Source organism: Solanum tuberosum, unplaced genomic scaffold (genome assembly GCF_000226075.1).
Source record: "Solanum tuberosum cultivar DM 1-3 516 R44 unplaced genomic scaffold, SolTub_3.0 scf00090, whole genome shotgun sequence".
Taxonomy (NCBI): Eukaryota; Viridiplantae; Streptophyta; class Magnoliopsida; order Solanales; family Solanaceae; genus Solanum; species Solanum tuberosum.
The window spans coordinates 871,519-893,526 of NW_006239013.1; the positions used below are offsets into that span (position 1 = coordinate 871,519).

A 22,008-nucleotide genomic window follows, 5' to 3' on the forward strand; every position below is an offset into this window, starting at 1 on the left:
AATCATAGTGGCTAGACTCATCCACTACAAGATCTCTACTAACAAACACCTTCTTACTAGTAACATTGTACACTTTGTATCCTTTTGCAACTATACTATAGCCCAACAGAACACCCAGTTCTGCCTTGCTATCTAATTTGCCTCTTTTAGCATCAGGAACATGTGCATAGCATACCGAACCAGTTATTTCCTAAGCCAGGAACTTCAATTTCTAGTTATTGTTTTAAATTCATGGTGCTTACATTTTTCTCCTCAACTGTTAGGAGTTTCTTATTCAAAATGGTTTTAAGTTTCACTAAAATTAAGTCTAAGAGGGAGGTATGGGATTGTCAGTCCAATATGGAATAAAAATGGCACTAGGTGAAATAAGACAGATCCTTTACTAACTTGTTCATATGAACTACACAAAACCCTCCTTGACTTCCATGGAAGGAGGAATAATTGGACACCTTTTCTTAGGAAATAAATTCAGCAGTCTTAAGCCATATAGGCTATCTTTCTTTCTTTCTTTTTGATAAGGAAACCTAATAGGTTATTGTATCAATATCATCATAAAAGTTACTCACTTAATCACTAGTGAACTACAAGTCAAGACCAAAGAAAAGGTTGGAAGAGAGAGAGAGAGAGAGAAAGTCTGTCTATGTGGTACATTAGCAACCTCTAATATTTTTAGTCATACACATACAGTATGGCTGAATTTGTAGGAATATATGGAGGTATACTTTTCTCATCATATATTTTATTTTATTTTTTGATAACCGAGAAATCCGTCTGTGACCCGCCCTTTGGACCAATCACAGCCTTCTAAACTCGGTGGATAATGGGCCCGCCCCTCTACCCTTCTCCACTTAAATACCGGGCTTCGCTTTGCATGGTGTGGGGCAGCAAAAATGTGAAAGCTATCAAGTTTGTTGTTATTTCCTAAGCCAGGAACTTCAATTTCTAGTTATTGTTTTAAATTCATGGTGCTTACATTTTTCTCCTCAACTGTTAGGAGTTTCTTATTCAAAATGGTTTTAAGTTTCACTAAAATTAAGTCTAAGAGGGAGGTATGGGATTGTCAGTCCAATATGGAATAAAAATGGCACTAGGTGAAATAAGACAGATCCTTTACTAACTTGTTCATATGAACTACACAAAACCCTCCTTGACTTCCATGGAAGGAGGAATAATTGGACACCTTTTCTTAGGAAATAAATTCAGCAGTCTTAAGCCATATAGGCTATCTTTCTTTCTTTCTTTTTGATAAGGAAACCTAATAGGTTATTGTATCAATATCATCATAAAAGTTACTCACTTAATCACTAGTGAACTACAAGTCAAGACCAAAGAAAAGGTTGGAAGAGAGAGAGAGAGAGAGAAAGTCTGTCTATGTGGTACATTAGCAACCTCTAATATTTTTAGTCATACACATACAGTATGGCTGAATTTGTAGGAATATATGGAGGTATACTTTTCTCATCATATATTTTATTTTATTTTTTGATAACCGAGAAATCCGTCTGTGACCCGCCCTTTGGACCAATCACAGCCTTCTAAACTCGGTGGATAATGGGCCCGCCCCTCTACCCTTCTCCACTTAAATACCGGGCTTCGCTTTGCATGGTGTGGGGCAGCAAAAATGTGAAAGCTATCAAGTTTGTTGTTATTTCCTAAGCCAGGAACTTCAATTTCTAGTTATTGTTTTAAATTCATGGTGCTTACATTTTTCTCCTCAACTGTTAGGAGTTTCTTATTCAAAATGGTTTTAAGTTTCACTAAAATTAAGTCTAAGAGGGAGGTATGGGATTGTCAGTCCAATATGGAATAAAAATGGCACTAGGTGAAATAAGACAGATCCTTTACTAACTTGTTCATATGAACTACACAAAACCCTCCTTGACTTCCATGGAAGGAGGAATAATTGGACACCTTTTCTTAGGAAATAAATTCAGCAGTCTTAAGCCATATAGGCTATCTTTCTTTCTTTCTTTTTGATAAGGAAACCTAATAGGTTATTGTATCAATATCATCATAAAAGTTACTCACTTAATCACTAGTGAACTACAAGTCAAGACCAAAGAAAAGGTTGGAAGAGAGAGAGAGAGAGAGAAAGTCTGTCTATGTGGTACATTAGCAACCTCTAATATTTTTAGTCATACACATACAGTATGGCTGAATTTGTAGGAATATATGGAGGTATACTTTTCTCATCATATATTTTATTTTATTTTTTGATAACCGAGAAATCCGTCTGTGACCCGCCCTTTGGACCAATCACAGCCTTCTAAACTCGGTGGATAATGGGCCCGCCCCTCTACCCTTCTCCACTTAAATACCGGGCTTCGCTTTGCATGGTGTGGGGCAGCAAAAATGTGAAAGCTATCAAGTTTGTTGTTATTTCCTAAGCCAGGAACTTCAATTTCTAGTTATTGTTTTAAATTCATGGTGCTTACATTTTTCTCCTCAACTGTTAGGAGTTTCTTATTCAAAATGGTTTTAAGTTTCACTAAAATTAAGTCTAAGAGGGAGGTATGGGATTGTCAGTCCAATATGGAATAAAAATGGCACTAGGTGAAATAAGACAGATCCTTTACTAACTTGTTCATATGAACTACACAAAACCCTCCTTGACTTCCATGGAAGGAGGAATAATTGGACACCTTTTCTTAGGAAATAAATTCAGCAGTCTTAAGCCATATAGGCTATCTTTCTTTCTTTCTTTTTGATAAGGAAACCTAATAGGTTATTGTATCAATATCATCATAAAAGTTACTCACTTAATCACTAGTGAACTACAAGTCAAGACCAAAGAAAAGGTTGGAAGAGAGAGAGAGAGAGAGAAAGTCTGTCTATGTGGTACATTAGCAACCTCTAATATTTTTAGTCATACACATACAGTATGGCTGAATTTGTAGGAATATATGGAGGTATACTTTTCTCATCATATATTTTATTTTATTTTTTGATAACCGAGAAATCCGTCTGTGACCCGCCCTTTGGACCAATCACAGCCTTCTAAACTCGGTGGATAATGGGCCCGCCCCTCTACCCTTCTCCACTTAAATACCGGGCTTCGCTTTGCATGGTGTGGGGCAGCAAAAATGTGAAAGCTATCAAGTTTGTTGTTATTTCCTAAGCCAGGAACTTCAATTTCTAGTTATTGTTTTAAATTCATGGTGCTTACATTTTTCTCCTCAACTGTTAGGAGTTTCTTATTCAAAATGGTTTTAAGTTTCACTAAAATTAAGTCTAAGAGGGAGGTATGGGATTGTCAGTCCAATATGGAATAAAAATGGCACTAGGTGAAATAAGACAGATCCTTTACTAACTTGTTCATATGAACTACACAAAACCCTCCTTGACTTCCATGGAAGGAGGAATAATTGGACACCTTTTCTTAGGAAATAAATTCAGCAGTCTTAAGCCATATAGGCTATCTTTCTTTCTTTCTTTTTGATAAGGAAACCTAATAGGTTATTGTATCAATATCATCATAAAAGTTACTCACTTAATCACTAGTGAACTACAAGTCAAGACCAAAGAAAAGGTTGGAAGAGAGAGAGAGAGAGAGAAAGTCTGTCTATGTGGTACATTAGCAACCTCTAATATTTTTAGTCATACACATACAGTATGGCTGAATTTGTAGGAATATATGGAGGTATACTTTTCTCATCATATATTTTATTTTATTTTTTGATAACCGAGAAATCCGTCTGTGACCCGCCCTTTGGACCAATCACAGCCTTCTAAACTCGGTGGATATGGGCCCTCCCCTCACCCTTCTCCACTTAAATACCGGGCTTCGCTTTGCATGGTGTGGGGCAGCAAAAATGTGAAAGCTATCAAGTTTGTTGTTATTTCCTAAGCCAGGAACTTCAATTTCTAGTTATTGTTTTAAATTCATGGTGCTTACATTTTTCTCCTCAACTGTTAGGAGTTTCTTATTCAAAATGGTTTTAAGTTTCACTAAAATTAAGTCTAAGAGGGAGGTATGGGAGAATGTAGGAAACAAACACTCAAGAGAGTAATTCTATCTCAGCAGCAGAACAGTTAAGAAGGAGAGAAGGATTTCCATGAGTTGTGCTACTTGTGCAAGGAGTATAGAGATGATACATATCACTTCAAGTCCACTGGATCATTGTGTTCTCACCATTTAACATATCACTGGTGTTATAAAGGAAAGTGAAGAAAACAATTATGTGTTGGTTATTACAGACAATAAACAATTGTCGTTGTGTATTTTTGGACAATATGGTATGAAAGAACTAGGATTTTGTTTAAGCATGTAAGAAGCCTTAAAAGTAGATCTTTTTAATTTCTTCTTCAGTCAACGAAAGAAGCTGGCAAAGCCCATTATGTTAGTTACCCAAAATGAAATGAAACTGAAAACCCTTGTATAACCATGTTAAGATAGACCAACATTTACATCCAATACATAGTCAATCAACTCCTCATTAAAGAATGTACCCAATATTTCACATGCGAATTCAATTGAGACCACTCTTACTGGAAATGGGTCACTTGATCATAAGGATTTATAGTTGAACAAAGAGGGAAGCCGATTCTTTTTGAGGTAAGTCATTTCATCAGAAACTAAATGTTTCAAATGTTAAGGCTAATAATAGTCACAAACATCTAGGTTCCCTTTCTAGTCTCTACTAAAACTACAGTACTGCTTGCTGGATGAAAAAAATAGGTGTTTTTCCTTCAGAGTCGAAGAGCATGGAGATCAGGGATTAGGGTAGAAGGTTAGTAGCCAGCCAAGCGATTTCTCTCTTTTCTGTGGGAGAGCATGGTTCTATGTTTACAGCACCTTATTTGCTCCCTCTTCTCCTGACCAGTATTATTATTATCATTCTATCATTATCTGATTCTTCAATTTTAGTACTACAGCTGTTTCTGTTACTTTGGTTATATTTGCTATTTTTGTTGTCAGTATTTTTCTTTTCTACAATATTTTCACCATAGCTTCTTTACTCTTGTATTTTTCAAATCTGTTATAATAATGTTCTTCTTGAGCCGAGTGTCTATTGGAATCAACCTCTCTACCCCACAAAGGTAGGGATAAGGTCTGCATACACCCCTCACCCTCCCCAAACCCCACTTGTTGGATCACACTGGCTATGTTGTTGTTTAATCAAAGTATTAACTAAGCATCTACTGTGAACTCAGTTGAATGCATCACAATTCATCGACTGAAGCAACAAAGGACTACTACCAGTTGACAGATGATAAACTCACTATTACTGTAATTTCAAAACTTAAATACCAATTAAAAGTTACTAAGCAGTTCATAATAATGATTGCTTACCTCCATAAGTTCCACTTTTGCAGCATCCACACCCTCCACATCATTAAAGCCAACCACCTGGTTACTTGGCTTTCTTTTTCTTGCAGGGCTATTGGCAGCAGAAAGCTGACGATAGAGAAGCCACATTATAGGAGTCAAAGGAATCCATAAAGATAACATAGTAATTAATAAGCTCCTAATTGACATAAGTGCTGATTGTGGGGCTGAGCCATACGCTGTTCCCTTTTCCCTCATTAGACTAAGAAGATATCCTTCATCATGATCAATCTTCCTTGTACTAAACTGCCATACAGGGGTAGAACCTTGGGCTTTTGATATTTTACTGAAGACATTCCTGCCACCTTTGTTGCTATCTATATCTTTGCTTTCCTCAGTGATGATTGTGCTTTCATCAGGAACTAAGGAATTATCGCCTGTCTGAGCATTTTTAAGACTCCACAAGTTCGTATTGTAGTAAATACGCCGCGTGCCTTCCTCAAATTGAACCTTTGATACAGATCCTCCCTGAAGGCTGGTAATCAAGTCTGAATATGGAACAACCTTTGGAGAAGGAGTTGCTGTCAATCTTAGAAACAAATAACACAAGCCCAATATCACAGAAATTGAAGTTGACAGTGCCACTCTTCTTGTGTTCTTCCTCAGAAACTTCCCAAAATCATTTAACATAGATATAACAGATACCCTTTTCAACCTTCTTGACAGTAATCTTATCCTTGGTCTCAATCTCAACGAAAACTTCCTACGACTATTATTACTTCCTGTTTTGTTCAAATGGGTTTCTATATCTCCCTTCTCATTTACCATTGACCTAACCCCAGTACTACAATGCAGTAATCTACTTTGAGATTTACAAAACCTATAATTCAACCCCAGTAAAGGAACAGAACTTGAGGTAAAACAAGAATTGGATAATGAGCAAGATTGATTCTTTAATCTCCTAAAAGGGTCAGAATTCCCAAAATGAAGCATCCGTTTCTTGTACCTAGACTGAGAAATACAGAATCTTGAGGTAAAACAAGAATTGGGTAATGAGCAAGATTGATTCTTGAAACTTCTTAAAGATTCAGAATTTCCAATATGGGGTTTCCATTTCTTGTGAGTAACTAATAATCTGCCATTTGAAACAAGAGGTAAAGATGCCATTTTTCTACAATATGCACATGAACTGTTCCATGAAACTTGGAAAGAACCTGAACCCAACACTAAAGATTAATAATATACCTGGTTTTGATACTGAAGCTGGAGACTTTTTAGGGATTTAGCATTGTAGAGCAACTTTGAGAGGGAAGATAAGAGAAGATTTTGGGGTTTTCAAAAATTATTCTGCACTGAGAGGATGAGAGGGTATAAGGTGAACCAAAATCTTGGGATCTTTTGATATTTTCAGAATTTTATTCAATATGGGAATTTTGGGTCATTTTAGTAGTTTTTCTTCTTCTTAAATTCATGCTCTTTAATGTTGTTCTTAGTATTTTAAGTAGCAAAAAATTAATTGAAAATATTTTTGATATCAGAAGAAGAAAAAATCTGCGGGGCGGACATTTTTATTTTTGTGTTATAATATAACACAAATTAGATTTTATAAAACATAGCAAATTATGCTTCTTAATTTATGTCGAATTTATGTTATTAGATGCATAGGTTCAAATTCAACCTAAAAATTTTGTGTTACAAAGTATACTTGGATTTAGAGATTTTACGTCGATAGAAATATAGGTTTGCCTTATTCGATTCATAACTCATAGGCTATGTATAGATTTGCCTTATTCGGTTCATAACTCATAGGCTATGTTTTACGAGGCATAATTTTGTTCCTAGTGAGCTTATGTTGATATAGGCATAAGTTTCATAAGTTCAGTTTTAGAATTAACAAAATTATACTTTATGAGATATAACTTATTCAACTGAATTTTTTATAAACTAGGTAAAAAAAATTTCTAAACTTATGTTAGACAAGCCAAACATTTTATAGACTTATGTCTTGCGAAATTAGGTCATAATTAGATATATTTTCACCCATGAATTTTCATTGAATGAATAGTAAGATAAAAATTAAAGATCATTTCAAAATAAAGGGTATTCATGCAGAAACTTATATTTTCAACGGAAGAGCATAAATACCAAATTTTGAGACCAATATTTTATCAGTTGTAGACAGAGTTAATTGTTTTTTCAAATACACCATTTTGGGACCGCTTCAAATAAAGTTACAAAAATTTGTGTGTGAAATTTAGAAAATTTTGGACAATCTTTATTTGAAGTGTGTTCTTGTCAAAGCCAAACATCACACTTCTTATTGAAGTTGTTTTAGCAAAGTCAAATTTTGGATATTTTTTATTGCAGTTGTGGTCTTGACATGGTCAAATTTCAGCCATATATTGACCTGCCAAATAGCTTTAGATTTCCTTGAAATTATGATCTAAGTAAGGCCAAATTTGAGATACCTTTTAGGTCAATTTATATAGATAATGTACTATATAGCCTTAATTATATTATAAAATAAAGTTAATATATTAACACTTGAATAGCAAAACTAGAGAAGAATAGATGGAATAATATGACAAGAACAAAGAAAACAGAAACAAAAATAGTAGAAGAAGAGAGATATAGGAAATATGAAGTAGTAACTTATTCTTGTTGTGTGTATTTTTTACATTATTATCAATGTCCTTTAATAAGCATTATGACTTGGAGTAGTTATAAAGCTACAGTAATTGTCACGCCCCGAGCCTACACCCAGGATGTGGCCGGTACTCGAGAACCGTTGCTTGTCCCCAAGCGAACCCTTGATCTGGCTGACTACTTAGCAGAAAACTTACTCAAGCCGATAGGAAACTTTAAATGCATAATTAAAATCAACTCAATTAAATGTCTAAAAATACTTAATAGGGTATAAGTAATAGTTTTCAAGATCTCAAAATAGAAAGGAACACACTGAGAGACTCGTCAACTCTAACTATCTATGAAGCCTCTATTACTCAAGATGGATGTCAAGACAAGCCCCACGACACCTCAAGACAACTGACTAGAAAATAAATGTGAAGTCCCCCGGAATGCAAGGAGGTTCACCTAAGCTATCTGAAGTGCAAAGTGATCTCAACGAAAAGCATGTTGATGATCTTGAACCCTGTATCTGTATCACAATAAGATGCAGGTCGAATAACATCAGTACATTGAATGTACAAGTATGTAATATAGCTGAATAAAAAATAACTAAATGAAAGGACCGCAATAGATATAGATATATACTCAACTGAATGTAAAGAAATAAAGGAGTGAAATCATTAGAACTTTACAAAAATACTTACTCATCTCAGAACTCAACATAATGAGTGATAAAATAAAAATACACTTTTAACTCTGTTTGGGAGATTCTCTAACTGACAACCATCACTATGAGCTATGTTATGATACAACGTATCGCCCATGCTGCCAGAACTATCATATACTGTGTCGGGGTATAGAACCTCTTAACTAAGTTGATCCACCAAGCAATAAGAATTCATCTAAAAGGTATGATCCTTTACCCATGTTGGCAAGACATGGTTTATGAGGATTTTGAGTTGTCTGAACTCATCCCCATATCGGTGCTCAATACTACTTCCAATAATATATATGATCATGCTCAAATGTATAAAACATACTCTTTCTCTGGTTTGAGATAATTACTCAAAGTATCCTCTTAAAAGAGGTAACTGCTCTGAAATACCCTGAACTCATAAACTCTTTTTAGAAATCAAAGTTTCTCTTTTCTCAATATAAAAATGTTACATTTGGAAATACTTAGTTCCCTTTTATTCTTTCTCAATCATGTATGAAACTCTTCTCAAAACTCATCTCTGTTTTTCGGAAAATTAGTTTAAGATCATTGGTTAAAAAGGGTTCTCAACAATAACTACATAAAAGCTCTTGAATTTTTCTCTTAAACTCACTTTAGTTTTGAATGTGCATTAAGACACATGATTAGGTTATGCAGAAATTTTCAAAGGTACATGGAGCCTATAGGAGCTACTACAGAGAAGGGGGATGTGTCCACAACTTAAAGGAACATGTCCGGATGAAACAAAGAAGGAATCGGCCCAGGCGACCCCTGGCGCACTGCTAGCGCGGGGCGCCAGGCCCCAAACTTCAAAAGTAGACTTGGGGCTGTCACGATCCAGGGGTACCCCCTAGATGTAACAAGGCACATAGAACCCCGAAAGGCTCCATGTAAGCCACTTAGCATATTACAACATAAGATAATAGAAAAGTGCGTAAATTTAAAATATTTTTTTAAATACAATCGAAGTCTCATAAAACGAAGCAGAAGTCTATTACATTTGTCTCAAACCATCTAATACTTGAAAAGAGTTAGGGACACAACCCATACACTATCTAAACATAAAGAAAGACATAAAAGAACATAGTGGTCAAATCCTCGATGGTATGAGGACTCACCAAGTCTTTGCTTGCTTGCTTCTACTAAGAACCTATCCACGAGAATGGAACTCAATATCGCCGAACCCTACATTTAATAAGAATGTAGGAAAAAGTATGTGTTAGTCCAATAATGTTCTAAATATGATGGCTAGCACAAATCATCAACATAAGTATATAAGAGGCATTAGTCCACATAAGACATATACCATAATCATAAGAGACAATAACATAAGTCATAAGTATAAGAGATATCATCATAGAACATAGGAAATAAGCATGGGAGATAACAACATAGTCACAGGCATAATCAATGCATCTAATTTAACATAACATAAGAGAAATACTTCATAAGCCACCTCAAGACAAGCTTGTGCAATGCATGCATAAGATCCCATAATCCCATAGTGAGGATGAGAGGGTATAAGGTGAACCAAAATCTTGGGATCTTTTGATATTTTCAGAATTTTATTCAATATGGGAATTTTGGGTCATTTTTAGTAGTTTTTTTTTCTTAAATTCATGCTCTTTAATTTTGTTCTTAGTATTTTAAGTAGCAAAAAAATAATTGAAAATATTTGTGATATCAGAAGAAGAAAAATTCTGTGAGGCGAAATTTTTTATTTTTGTATTATAATATAACACAGATTAGGTTTTATAAAACATAACAAATTATGCTTCTTAATTTATGTCGAATTTATGGCATTAGATGCATAGGTTCAAATTCAACCTAAAAAATATGTCTTACAGAGTATACTTAGATTTAGAGATTTTACGTAGATTGAAGTATAAGTTTGCCTTATTCGGTTCATAACTCATAGGCTATGTTTTACAAGGCATAATTTAATTCCTAGTGAGCTTATGTTGATATTGGCATAAGTTTCATAAGTTCATTTTAGAATTAACAAAGTCATATTTTATGAGATATAACTTATTCAACTGAATTTTTCTTAACTAGGTAAAAAAATAATTCTAAACTTATGTTAGACAAGGCAAACATTTTTATAAACTTATGTCTTGTGAAATTATGTCATAATTAAAGATATTTTCACCCGTGAATTTTCATTGAATGAATAACAAGATAAAAATTAAAGATCATTTCAAAATAAAGGATATTCATGCAAAAACGTATATTTTCAACAAAAGAGCATAAATATCATTTTTTGGGACAATTATTTTATCAGCCGTAGATAGAGTTAATTGTTTTTTCGAATACACCATTTTGGGACCACTTCAAACACATGATACTGAAGTTAAAAAAAATTGTGTGTGAAAGTTAGAAAATTTTGGACAATCTTTATTTGAAGTGTGTTCTTGTTTAAGCCAAACATCGCACTTCTTAATGAAGTTGTTTTAGCAAGGTCAAAATTTGAATATTTTTATTGAAGTTGTGGTCTTGACATGGTCAAATTTCAGCCATATATTGACCTGCCAAATAGCTTTAGATTTCTTTTTACTGAAATGATGATCTAATAAAGCCAAATTTTAGATACATTTTAGGTCAATTTATATTGATAATGTACTATATTGCCCTAATTATGTTATAAAATAAAGATAATATATTAAAACTTGAATAGCAAAACTAGAGAAGAGATGGAATAATATGACAAGAACAAAGAAAAGAGAAACAACAATAGTAGAAGAAGAGAGATATAGGAAATAGGAAGTAGTAACTTATTCTTTTTGTGTGTATTTTTACATTATTATCAATGTCCTTTGATAAGCATTATGACTTGGAGTAGTCATAAAGCTACAGTAATAAGGTGAGGTCATCCATGACATCTACCAAATAATCTACTCCCTCTGTTTCACAAAGAATGACCTAGTTTGACTTGGAACAGAGTTTAAGAAAATAAAGAAGACTTTTGTATCTTGTGGTCCTAAATTTAAGTTATGTCAAATATACAAAATTGCCCTTTAATCTTGTGGCCTTAAACATGCCACGTGGAAAGCTGAAATTAAAATGTTACCAAAAAAAGAAAGAGGTCATTCTTTTTTAAACAGACTAAAAAGGAACGAAGATCATTCTTTTTGAAACGGAGGGAGTAGTTACAACACTCTCCCTTGGATGTCTATGTATACAAAAAAGAAATGCATAGTCATTCATAATACACATTATTTGTTGCATCATTACAAGCTTCTTGAAAAAACCTACTTGTAAGCTGATTGTTGAAACCTACTTGTAGAGATATATGTAAGCTGCTTATAAAAACCTTTTTGTGTAAGCTTCTTATAGGAATCTCCTTGTGAAGTTGTTTGTAAGTTACTTAGGAATTTGTTTGTAAGTTGCGTATGGTACCTGCTTGCGGAGCTGTGTAATTGACATTCATAATATGATATATTAATTACTAATCATTGGATTTCATCCATAGATAATGTGCCTCGTTAAAACCTTGCTAGGAAAAACTCTATGGACAAAAGTTCTAGTAAAAAAGAGAGAGTACACGTATCTAGTTGATTGATAATGTTTCTTTGAAATAAAAAAATATTAAAATTGCCTCTTCCTCTTTTTTCAAAAGCTATCAATTTATTATAAGAACTTCCAATTATGTCAACAAAGAATTATATATATATATATATATATACGCATTGAAAGTTGCCTCATTTAAAACCTTACCAGAAAAATCCAGTAGGAAAAAATCTCGGCTAAGGGTAAAAGAGTGCGACGCTGTGAAGATTTGAGCCTACACCCTAGACGTGACCGACACTCGAGAATCATTGTTGGTCCCTAAACTAACCCTCATCCCGACTGACTACAAGCGTAAGACTAACTCAAGCATATATAAGCATCAAACTGAAAGAAACATTTAAAAACAGTTTACTGAATCTTAAAACTTTTCTGAATAAGCTAATTAGGAAACATAAATTTAAATAAAACATCTGAAAACTGAAAGACTCTCTAAAATTGTCTATCTATGAAGCCTCTACTATATATAGACGAGTGACGGGACAAGACCCGGTACTACTGATCAAAACAACTGATTAGAAAATAAATGTGAAGTCTACCGGATGAAATGAGGCTCACCTAAGCTATCTAAAGTGCAAAGTGATCTCAACGAAATGTCTGTTGATGATCATAAGAACCTGTATTTGCATCATTAAAAGATGGAGGTCGAATGACATCAGTACATTGAATGTACGAGTATGTAATATGACTGAATAAACAAATAACTAAACTGAATGACTGAAAGAAATTAATTCAACTAAATCAATACATGAACATGAAGTGGAAACCATTTAAGCTTTACAATAAAGTAATATGAAAATAATATACTTTACTTTGTGGGGAATTTCTTTAATCGACAACCATTACTATGAGTCCAGCAATGATACAATGTTTTGCCCACGTTGAAATGGTCATTCTATACCTTGTCGGGGTATAGGATGATATTGTGACTATGGATCCATCTAATAGGTCATCTTAGAGGCAGTGAGGAGTCGCATGAAGAATCAGTGTTATCTTATTCTACATAGTTTTATGGGACTTCTGAGCTATAAAAGACTCTAACCAATTCGGTGCTCGATACTACTCCCAAAATAATCAATTATAACTTTATGCTCAATTCACCCTTTAGAAAGAAATGGACTATTACTTTACTTTATTTTTCACTTTGCTCAATCACCCTTCACAAAGAAAGGGACTATTACTTTACTGAAGTACTTTTCAAAAACATCAAACATACTTACTTATGAAACCATTTGACTCTTTCTCAAAAGACTCTATTCAAAACTTGCATTTAAAACACATGCTTATGGAATTATCGTTCAGGTCCAAGATCGACATATAAAAACTGAAAACTCTTATACTTTTCTAAAACTCTTCTTTACTTTCTAAAAAAATTAGTTTAAAACCATTGTTTATTATGATCTGATCATTGATGACTCGGAAAGTCATACTGCATAAACATTAACGACATATCTAGATGTCATATATAGTGCTTACACATTGATGGCATACTCGACTGTTATACTAATCAGGAATTATAGTTCTCTTCTCAATATAACAAAATGATATGTTTGGGACTACTTAGTTCCCTTATACTCTTTCGCAAACTCCTCTTTACTTTCTCAAAAACTCAGCTTAAACAATAATATTTTGTTTAAAATATTCTCAATAAGAATTCAATGAATACTCAAGAATAGGGTTCGTGTTGAAATATAAACATGAACGACTTAACTCAATAAAGCTCTTGAACTTTTTTCTTAAACTCACTTTAGTTTTGAACGTGCATTAATACTTGTGAATTGTGATTAAGATATTCCAGAATTTTCAAAGGTAAATGGAGCCTATAGGAGCTAATAATAAGAAGGGAAACATAGGCACAACTTAAAGGAACATGCACCGGATGAAACAAAGAAAAGAATTAGCCCAGCAAACCCTAGCCCACTACTGGCGCAGGGCACAAGGCCCCAAAGTACTAGGGCTGGGTTTGGGCGTACTGCTGGCGTTCCACCCCAGCCCTTCCCTAGCGACTTAGATGAAGTTTTTTGATAAAATTCAAGCTTCAAACTAGTTTAAAATTGGGAAATTTCTCCTAAACTCTTCTTGTTTCTCAACCCAAACCCAATACATGAAAACTTTTATATGATTCCTTTTTAAACATAACTTTACCAATCCATAGGGTTCATGTGATTCTATGCATGAACGACATTACAAGATTCTAAAGAGAACAGGGAAACAAACTTCAGTTGTTAAAAGAACGAAATTCAATACCAAAAATCATGGATGGATCCTTCAGATGTAACAATTTCTTGACTAAATTTAGATGTAGGGTGTGAGGACGAACAAGTCCAACACTATGAGAAGCCTTACTTACCTGGAATGTTCTTAGCGAAAATCAATAATTCTTGAAGGACACTTGTAAACCTAGTTTTTGTCTTCTTGAAATCTCGCTCGAATTTCTCTAAGTGTTTAGAAACGTGAAAAAGTAATCTAAAACTGATTAGACCCTTATTTAGGTGAAGAAAAACGTGCTAGGCCTAGTAGGAAAAGAAAAAGACCAAAATACCCTTCTAGAAACGAATGAGATGCCTTAGATAGAAAAGCTTAACTTAAACGGGCTTAACTTTTTACTCTGAGCTCGAAATTAAGCACATTTGGCTGCGTTGGAAAGAGGACCCAAAGACCTTTAATTTGATAGTTAATAGGTCACCCAATTTTATATGTGCTAAGAGATATGATTGTTTGAAGTTGACCCAAGTAAAATCTCATATTGAAACTCAATCGGTAAGAAAGCTTTCAACTCAACTTTGTGCTAGGGGATTCTAGTGACCTTAATTCATATCAAAAATCATTTCCACACTACAAAACTTTATCTTAACATCTAATAACAATCAAGAATCACCATGTGCAATCTTATTCACCAATGAAGAATATTTTGAGCCTTAACTTAGAAATTTTTGGGGTGTTACAATATCTCCCCCCGAGATCATTCATCCTCGAATGATGACTGGACCGAGAATGGAAAGGAATGGAGTTAATCTTACTATATTTCTGACTTTAGAAATTTCCAACTAAGATAGGTGGAACTGATTCATATTAAGAGTTTGGAACTGTCTATAGCACATAAGTCAAGAACAATATGTGTATTAATATAGTCACACTCTATCTGAAATTATTTGACATGAAATAAGGCTATCTGGGTACAAAGTATGATTAGAACTACTGTGCCTTAAGAGATAGACTTATAGATTTCAATTTTAGCAACACTTTCCACCTTGCTCTCTAGGAATGCTACTCATTATCACCATCACTGACACAACTGAAAAGGGATCACTGAAAAATCTTAGAGTGAAATATCATAAGGAAGATTCATTCGAGAAATATGATGTAAGAATATGAATGACGTAACATTATGTTGCTAGCCATTGAGAGTAAATCATGACTACGCAAAACTGAGAATACTATGAGATATGCGTGCTTATATGAATAGGTTCATATCATGAGGCTGATATCCATAACTTTATGGAGTAAGATTGAGATCAATGGGCTAAAGTATTTGCCCCTCATTCCAAGAACTGAGCATAGATGTAAATTTGTATGAAGTTTATGAGCATAAGTCATGAACACAATTCTGATATAAGAGACATCAACCTGATGGTGTGACAACTGACTTTGAGGAATACGCTAGTGTATAAATGGATCGATATATCACTTTAACTATTCCTGAACACATTACTATCTTATTCTCAACACTAGACTTGGATTCTCATCCTATCATCTCCCCCTTAGGTTTGAAGCTGACACTTTAAGCCTATAAATATACTCCATCATCTCTAAACTAATTTATATTTGTTTTACTCTAAAACTTGGGACATGCTAATTCGATGTCTACAGAACTCTTCATGTGAAAATACTAAAATTCCTTCTAGCACTTCTTTCTAAGATACTTCTTTTAACCTATTCCATTGGCTTATAAAGCTACTTAATCTAACTCTTAATAGTATGACTTCACCTTCTTAGCCTACTAATATTGTCCTTCTAAGTTCATATCAATCTAACTGATGGAAATTTCAACCATTTTTGAAAGTCTCATCATTGTCTATATATAGTACCTTCGACCAAAATCTTAAGGGTAATAAATAATTTTTACATTAGCCTAATACACATTGATAACTCAATTATACTATCTAGGTACATATTGAAAGTCATAAACTTAATTAGAACCTCGTCCGACTACATATGATCTCGGGTACACCCCTTAATGCTCTTGCTAATCTAATGACTTAGCCTCAATTCATTTCTCTCATCTAAGAGTCATAATACCACACTTCTACCACTCACATTTATAGAAAATTAAAACCTTAATTTCTCACCTAATTTATGTCAAACCTACTAGATTAGATCTGAAAACTGACATCATCACCCTTATGTTGCCATATTTTTTTATCACGACACTCATCTCAAATTTGAGCTTAGTGTCTAGTACTAAATGCAGTTATCAATATAATTTCTCACATACTAAACTAACTTACGACTACTAGATAAAATTAAGAAACACTCGCTCACTAAGACCCAATGACAAATAGTGAATCTTTATCTCTCAGCCTACACACTTAGAGTTTACCGTCACATTCCCTTTCACAACTTCAATACTATTTACACATTTACTATACATCATTACCAGATTATCTCTATAACCCTCTGACCTCCTGACTCTCCCAAAAAAAATCATAAGCCTAGCTTAGATCTATCACCTCATGAATACTCTGCTATTTTATTCTACACTTATTTTTGGTCTTCACTAACACAATGTTACATTGACATAAACTCCTTTCTGGTTGAAGTATATTCTAATTCATCCATACTAGTAACTCTTACTCTAGCTTCTTTCATGAAATCTACATAAACTCATCACTTCTTAGTCTACCCATAAAGGAAAACTCCTCATTAATAACTTACTAGGTACATCGGTACAACTTACATACTCTACTCGATAACTATCCCCATTTATTAGGTTAATTACTTCACCTTAAATGTATACTTCTAACTCTGGGCACTTTTACTACTACTGACTCATAACATTGCAAATGTAACACCCCGTAAATAGTAGTAAGACCTAGCTAAAGCTTAACGGAATCAAGTAGGTGAAACTATAGCTTCATGTGTGAGTTTAGAGTTGGAAATGTGAGTAAATGTTGTAAAAAGGTTTCCAGAGTCTAGGTTGAGGAGTTTAGGGGTTAAACGTCCGGGTACGACTCCTTAAGGACCACCCTAGGGAGGGGTCCTTGAGGAGGACCCTAAAGCCTAACACCCAAAGCTCCCCAAATCTGCCCCAATTAGCAAAACTTTATGAACCACGAATGGGACCTATGGGGCGTAGGTCCATCCACACCTCGTGGTCTTTCTCCGTAGGTCAAGGCCTCATTTGGATAGCCTCAGACCCAAACCACAGAAGGCTAGGATGGCCCGTGGTCCCACCCACGGTTCGTGGGTGGGTGGTCGTGGTTCACCTCTGCAAAAGTTGCAATGGTTCGGCCAAGGTAGGGTTTATTTGGTAAATTGTTTATTAACTAGTTTTCATTAAGTGTCAGTTATTATGGGTTTATTTCACTAATATAAAGTAGTTTATGGTATTAAAACACATTTTAATTAATCATAACCCAAGACCCCAAATCAAAACCTAACTACCTCTCTCTCCAAGAATCTTCTCTCTAGAACCTCCATTGAAGAACCACGAAGAAACCAAGTTAGAGCTTCAAGATGGGAGATTTTAAATACAAATTTGGTTGGATTCTACACCTAAGGTATGGGAGTTATTCATCCTTGGGAAGCTATCACCCAAGGATCCTTTCAAAAGCTTTTATCTCAAATCTAGAAAACCCAATTAGCTAGGGTTTCAACTCAACTCCATGGATTCCTTTCAAACTTGCTTTTAAAGGTTGAATTATGTTTGTTTATGAATGTAAGGCTGATTTTATATGATTTTAACTCAAATCATTCAAGAATCCATGGGACCCCCAATCCTAGCTAAGTTTCTTCTTTACATTATGTGATGGTTTTGCAAGTTGGTCCAATTGATTGGATGTGAGTTAATTATGATGAAACTGCATGATCTAAGTATGATTCTACATGTATACTTGATTATCCTAAGATTTATAAGGTTAATTTATGTGATTAGGGCTATTCCATGAAAGAGGTTAATTGAGGGTTTATATGTGACCTTTTAAGAACAATGAACTTCTTGATGTAATGCCTTAGATTAGATCACCTAGACATGAATTGATTTAGGGTAAAGCTTCTAAACATGAATTGACTTGATTATGACTAATATGATGGATCATGGTTATGTAGTATTGAGATTGAGTTTATATGTTCCTATATGACTATAATTGATCAAGAATGAGGCATATGGTTAGATTACCTTGAGAATTAGGTATACTTGATGATCATGTGAGGCATTGCTTGAGAGTAAGGCTTGTAACATGAAGATGACTCCTAGGCTTTAAGAGGGAAAGCTAAAATGGATAAACTAAGGGTGTTAAGGCTTCAAGAAGAAGCCATTATGTATGTTGAATTGTATATGGCCCTATTGTGAGGAGAAGACTTCATCTACGTGACCTATAATATGATCACATGAGCTTATGCATGAGTTGAATGGACTACTTGAGTCATGGTTGTATCTATTTTCTTGTATTGAATGCTAGATGTATTGACTCAATATTACCCTTGAATGCAAGATGTGAAGTGTATGCATGACTATGATATTATATGCATGTTTATGAATACCTTGAGTAGAAAGTGCCTATTATGATATGGCTAAGGTATTAGTGAGCTGTTGAATCATGGTGTTCCCTTATCTAATGTGCTAATGCTATATGTTTGGGATGAGTTGATTCATAGCCCTTGACGGGCATATTATGAAGGTTTGTACATGTTGACAAGAATTGTGTGTGAACTTATGATTCACTTAGAAAGTGAAGGTCCTATGATTATTGTGTAATTGTGGTAATGTTGAAATGACATTCTTCCCTTACCCTTACACTTGATTATGTATGAATTGTCTAGGATGATGATAATGTTATTGTTGTGTCATTCAAGGACAATTACACACACACACTCCATGCATAAACATGATTATGATGTATCAATGGTGTTAATTGAAAGTATAGTTCTCATATGCACCTTTACACATTATTATGCATGAAATGTACATGACCATGATGATCCTATTGTGTTGATTGAAATTCCATACTCATGAGAACACATGATCTTGGTGTGAAAGTTATTTCTCACATACTAATGAAGATTCTAAGGTTGAAAGTCCATTATCACCTAAATGAATCTATGAGCTATATTATGAGTTGTATTGAATGAAGGGTAAAAGTGTCCCTTCACACATGTAAATGCAATTCAAGACTAATTATGTATAATTTGGGAAATAATGCTTAGCACCGAGTGGATATGGAAAGTGAGGTAAAGGCCCTTCCACCAATGCAAGAGGTCAGGTCATCTAAAGTAAACTCATGAGATGGAAGCTCCTCCGCCAATGCAAGAGGTCGGGTTTCTAGAAGGAATCTCCCTATCACATAGCTATGTGCCCACATAGGTCTTTAGCTAGTGGATCCACCTAAAAGCTAAACATGTTAGTTCTACCTTAGGCAAGTAGGACACCTTCTTTCGGTGTGGGGTTACACGACACCGGATTCCATGTAGCTCACATGGTCTATGTTGGTTAAAGTTATATTCCCTACATGAAAAAGTAACATGAACAAGAGACTTGAGCAAGTCACATGAATAAGTAACATGAACACGAACATGGGTTAATTACTATAGTCCCTAAAGAGGTTCTACTTAGTGTGAATAGGGGTATGTGACTTCATTCATGCATTGCACAAGTAGGCTTTGAGAGTGGGTATGGTAGGTTTCCCTCATGACATGATGATTATGAGTTATGCATGCTTTATTATGAATTATGAACATGAATATGAATATGGACTATGCTTATGACTTCTTAATGAACTTTACTTAGTGTGAGTGGGAGTATGGGACTTCACTTATAAATTGCACAGGAAGACTTATAAAGGGGTTGTGGTGTGGTTTCCTTATGCTATGAAGATATATGAATCTATGTATGCATGATATGGGTTGTTGTTATGAATGACTTTACTTATCACAAACTATGAACATGAATGGCTCTTTGTCTATATGTGTTGGCTATGAATAGGGTCAAGGTATGTTATGCATGATCATGGTGGCCTAGAACTGATACTTAGTGTAGATAGGATTATGGGGTCCTATCTATCTATTGCACAAGTAGAGCTCAAGGTTTCTTATGTGATGATTACTTTATGATGAGATGATCTTGGTATTTGACTATGTATTATGTTATGATTGGATACTATGTATTGTGAAGATTGGGATATGTATTATGCTTATGTTGGAAACTATGCTTGTGATTATGATGATATCTCGTATGCTATGATGAATTGTATGTGCGTTGATTCATGAGTTGCATTCTCCAACAATTTAAAAGATGATGTTCTAAAATGGCATATAGCATGGTTTCAAATGAAATGTCCCTTTTATGCATGTTTTAAGGATTTTAATGCATGGCTTCCATACTTAGTACTTTTTGAGCTAACCTCATCTTTCTACATTTTCTATAAGTGTAGGCTTTAGAGCTATTGGATTCCATCATCGTGACTAGGACTCTAGTAGATCAAGAAGAAGAAGATTGGTGAGTCCTCATTGTATTCGAGGGCTCAACTATATGTCCCTTATGTCTTTACTTTCATGTTTTAGACTTATGTAAGGGCTATGTCCCTAAGATTGTATTTCAAAGAGTTTTAATCCAAGTGTTATAGATAGTTTGAGACATAGAGTCATATATTCTCTTTCATTTTATAAGAGACTTTGATTGTAAAGAAAAGTTTTAAATTCCGCACTAATTTCCTATGCTCTTATGTTCAATATATGCTATGAGGCTTGTATGCGACCCCTTCGGGGTCAAGTATGTTGTGTTACGTCTAGGGGGTACCCTTGGGTCGTGACAACAACTCATACTATATTTCGGGTGATAATACTATCCAAGCTCTAAAACACACTTCCTTAAAAGGGTCTCAACTGAAACAAGGTTTAGAGAAGAGAGTTTAGGAGTTCATGTTTCTTTTAGCTCGAATGCACGATTCATATGAATAAAAGTTCATTCTTTCGAATCTCACACTTAACCTCACTCACGGGCTTCTTTCAATCCCCACTGCCATCTCATAACTTTCTCAAGACTTTTGCCTAGAGTGACTCATTGATAAGGATCTGGGCTTTGCTTTTCAATTACCTTGAGTATGAGGGTTAGTCGAATGGATTTGAGAAACTCACGAGTATGAATAAGTTCCTTATGACACGGTTCTATTGCAAGATTTAGAGTATGAAAGAAGAGAAACTTTTCTTAGATGTTTGTAGTTCTCTTTTATATAAATGGGGGCCTCACAACCATAAGAATGATCTTACTGACACAGCTTCATGGACACCCTAGGACGCTTGAACTATGTGCGCTCTGATACTAAGTTTGTCACGACCAGAGCCTACACCCTAGACATGGTCAGCACTAGAGAACCATTGTTGGTTCCCAAGCGAACCCTCATCCCAGCTAAATACAAGCAAAAGACTAATTCAAGTAACATAAGCATCAAATTGAAAGAAATGTTTTAAAACAGTTTACTGAATCTCAAAACTTTGCTGACTATACTAGTATGAAAAATAAGTTCAAACAGAACATCTGAAAACTGAAAGACTCTCCAAAACTGTCTATCTATGAAGCCTCTTGTAACATCCGGTAATTTGAAATATCTTTGAAGAG

The 22,008-nt window shown here is 34.6% G+C and overlaps 1 protein-coding gene across 1 annotated transcript in view; it reads right to left on the reverse strand.

Annotated features, from left to right (window-relative positions):
• Positions 1-6,743, reverse strand: part of LOC102590643 (probable inactive ATP-dependent zinc metalloprotease FTSHI 3, chloroplastic) — an 11,689-nt gene extending 4,946 nt beyond the window's left edge. The window contains exon 1 of the mRNA XM_015308556.1: positions 5,266-6,743. Within this exon, the coding sequence (XP_015164042.1) occupies positions 5,266-6,436 (1,171 nt within the window). The 5' untranslated portion in view covers positions 6,437-6,743. The remainder of the gene's footprint in view (positions 1-5,265) is intronic.
• Positions 6,744-22,008: the final 15,265 nt, after the last annotated feature.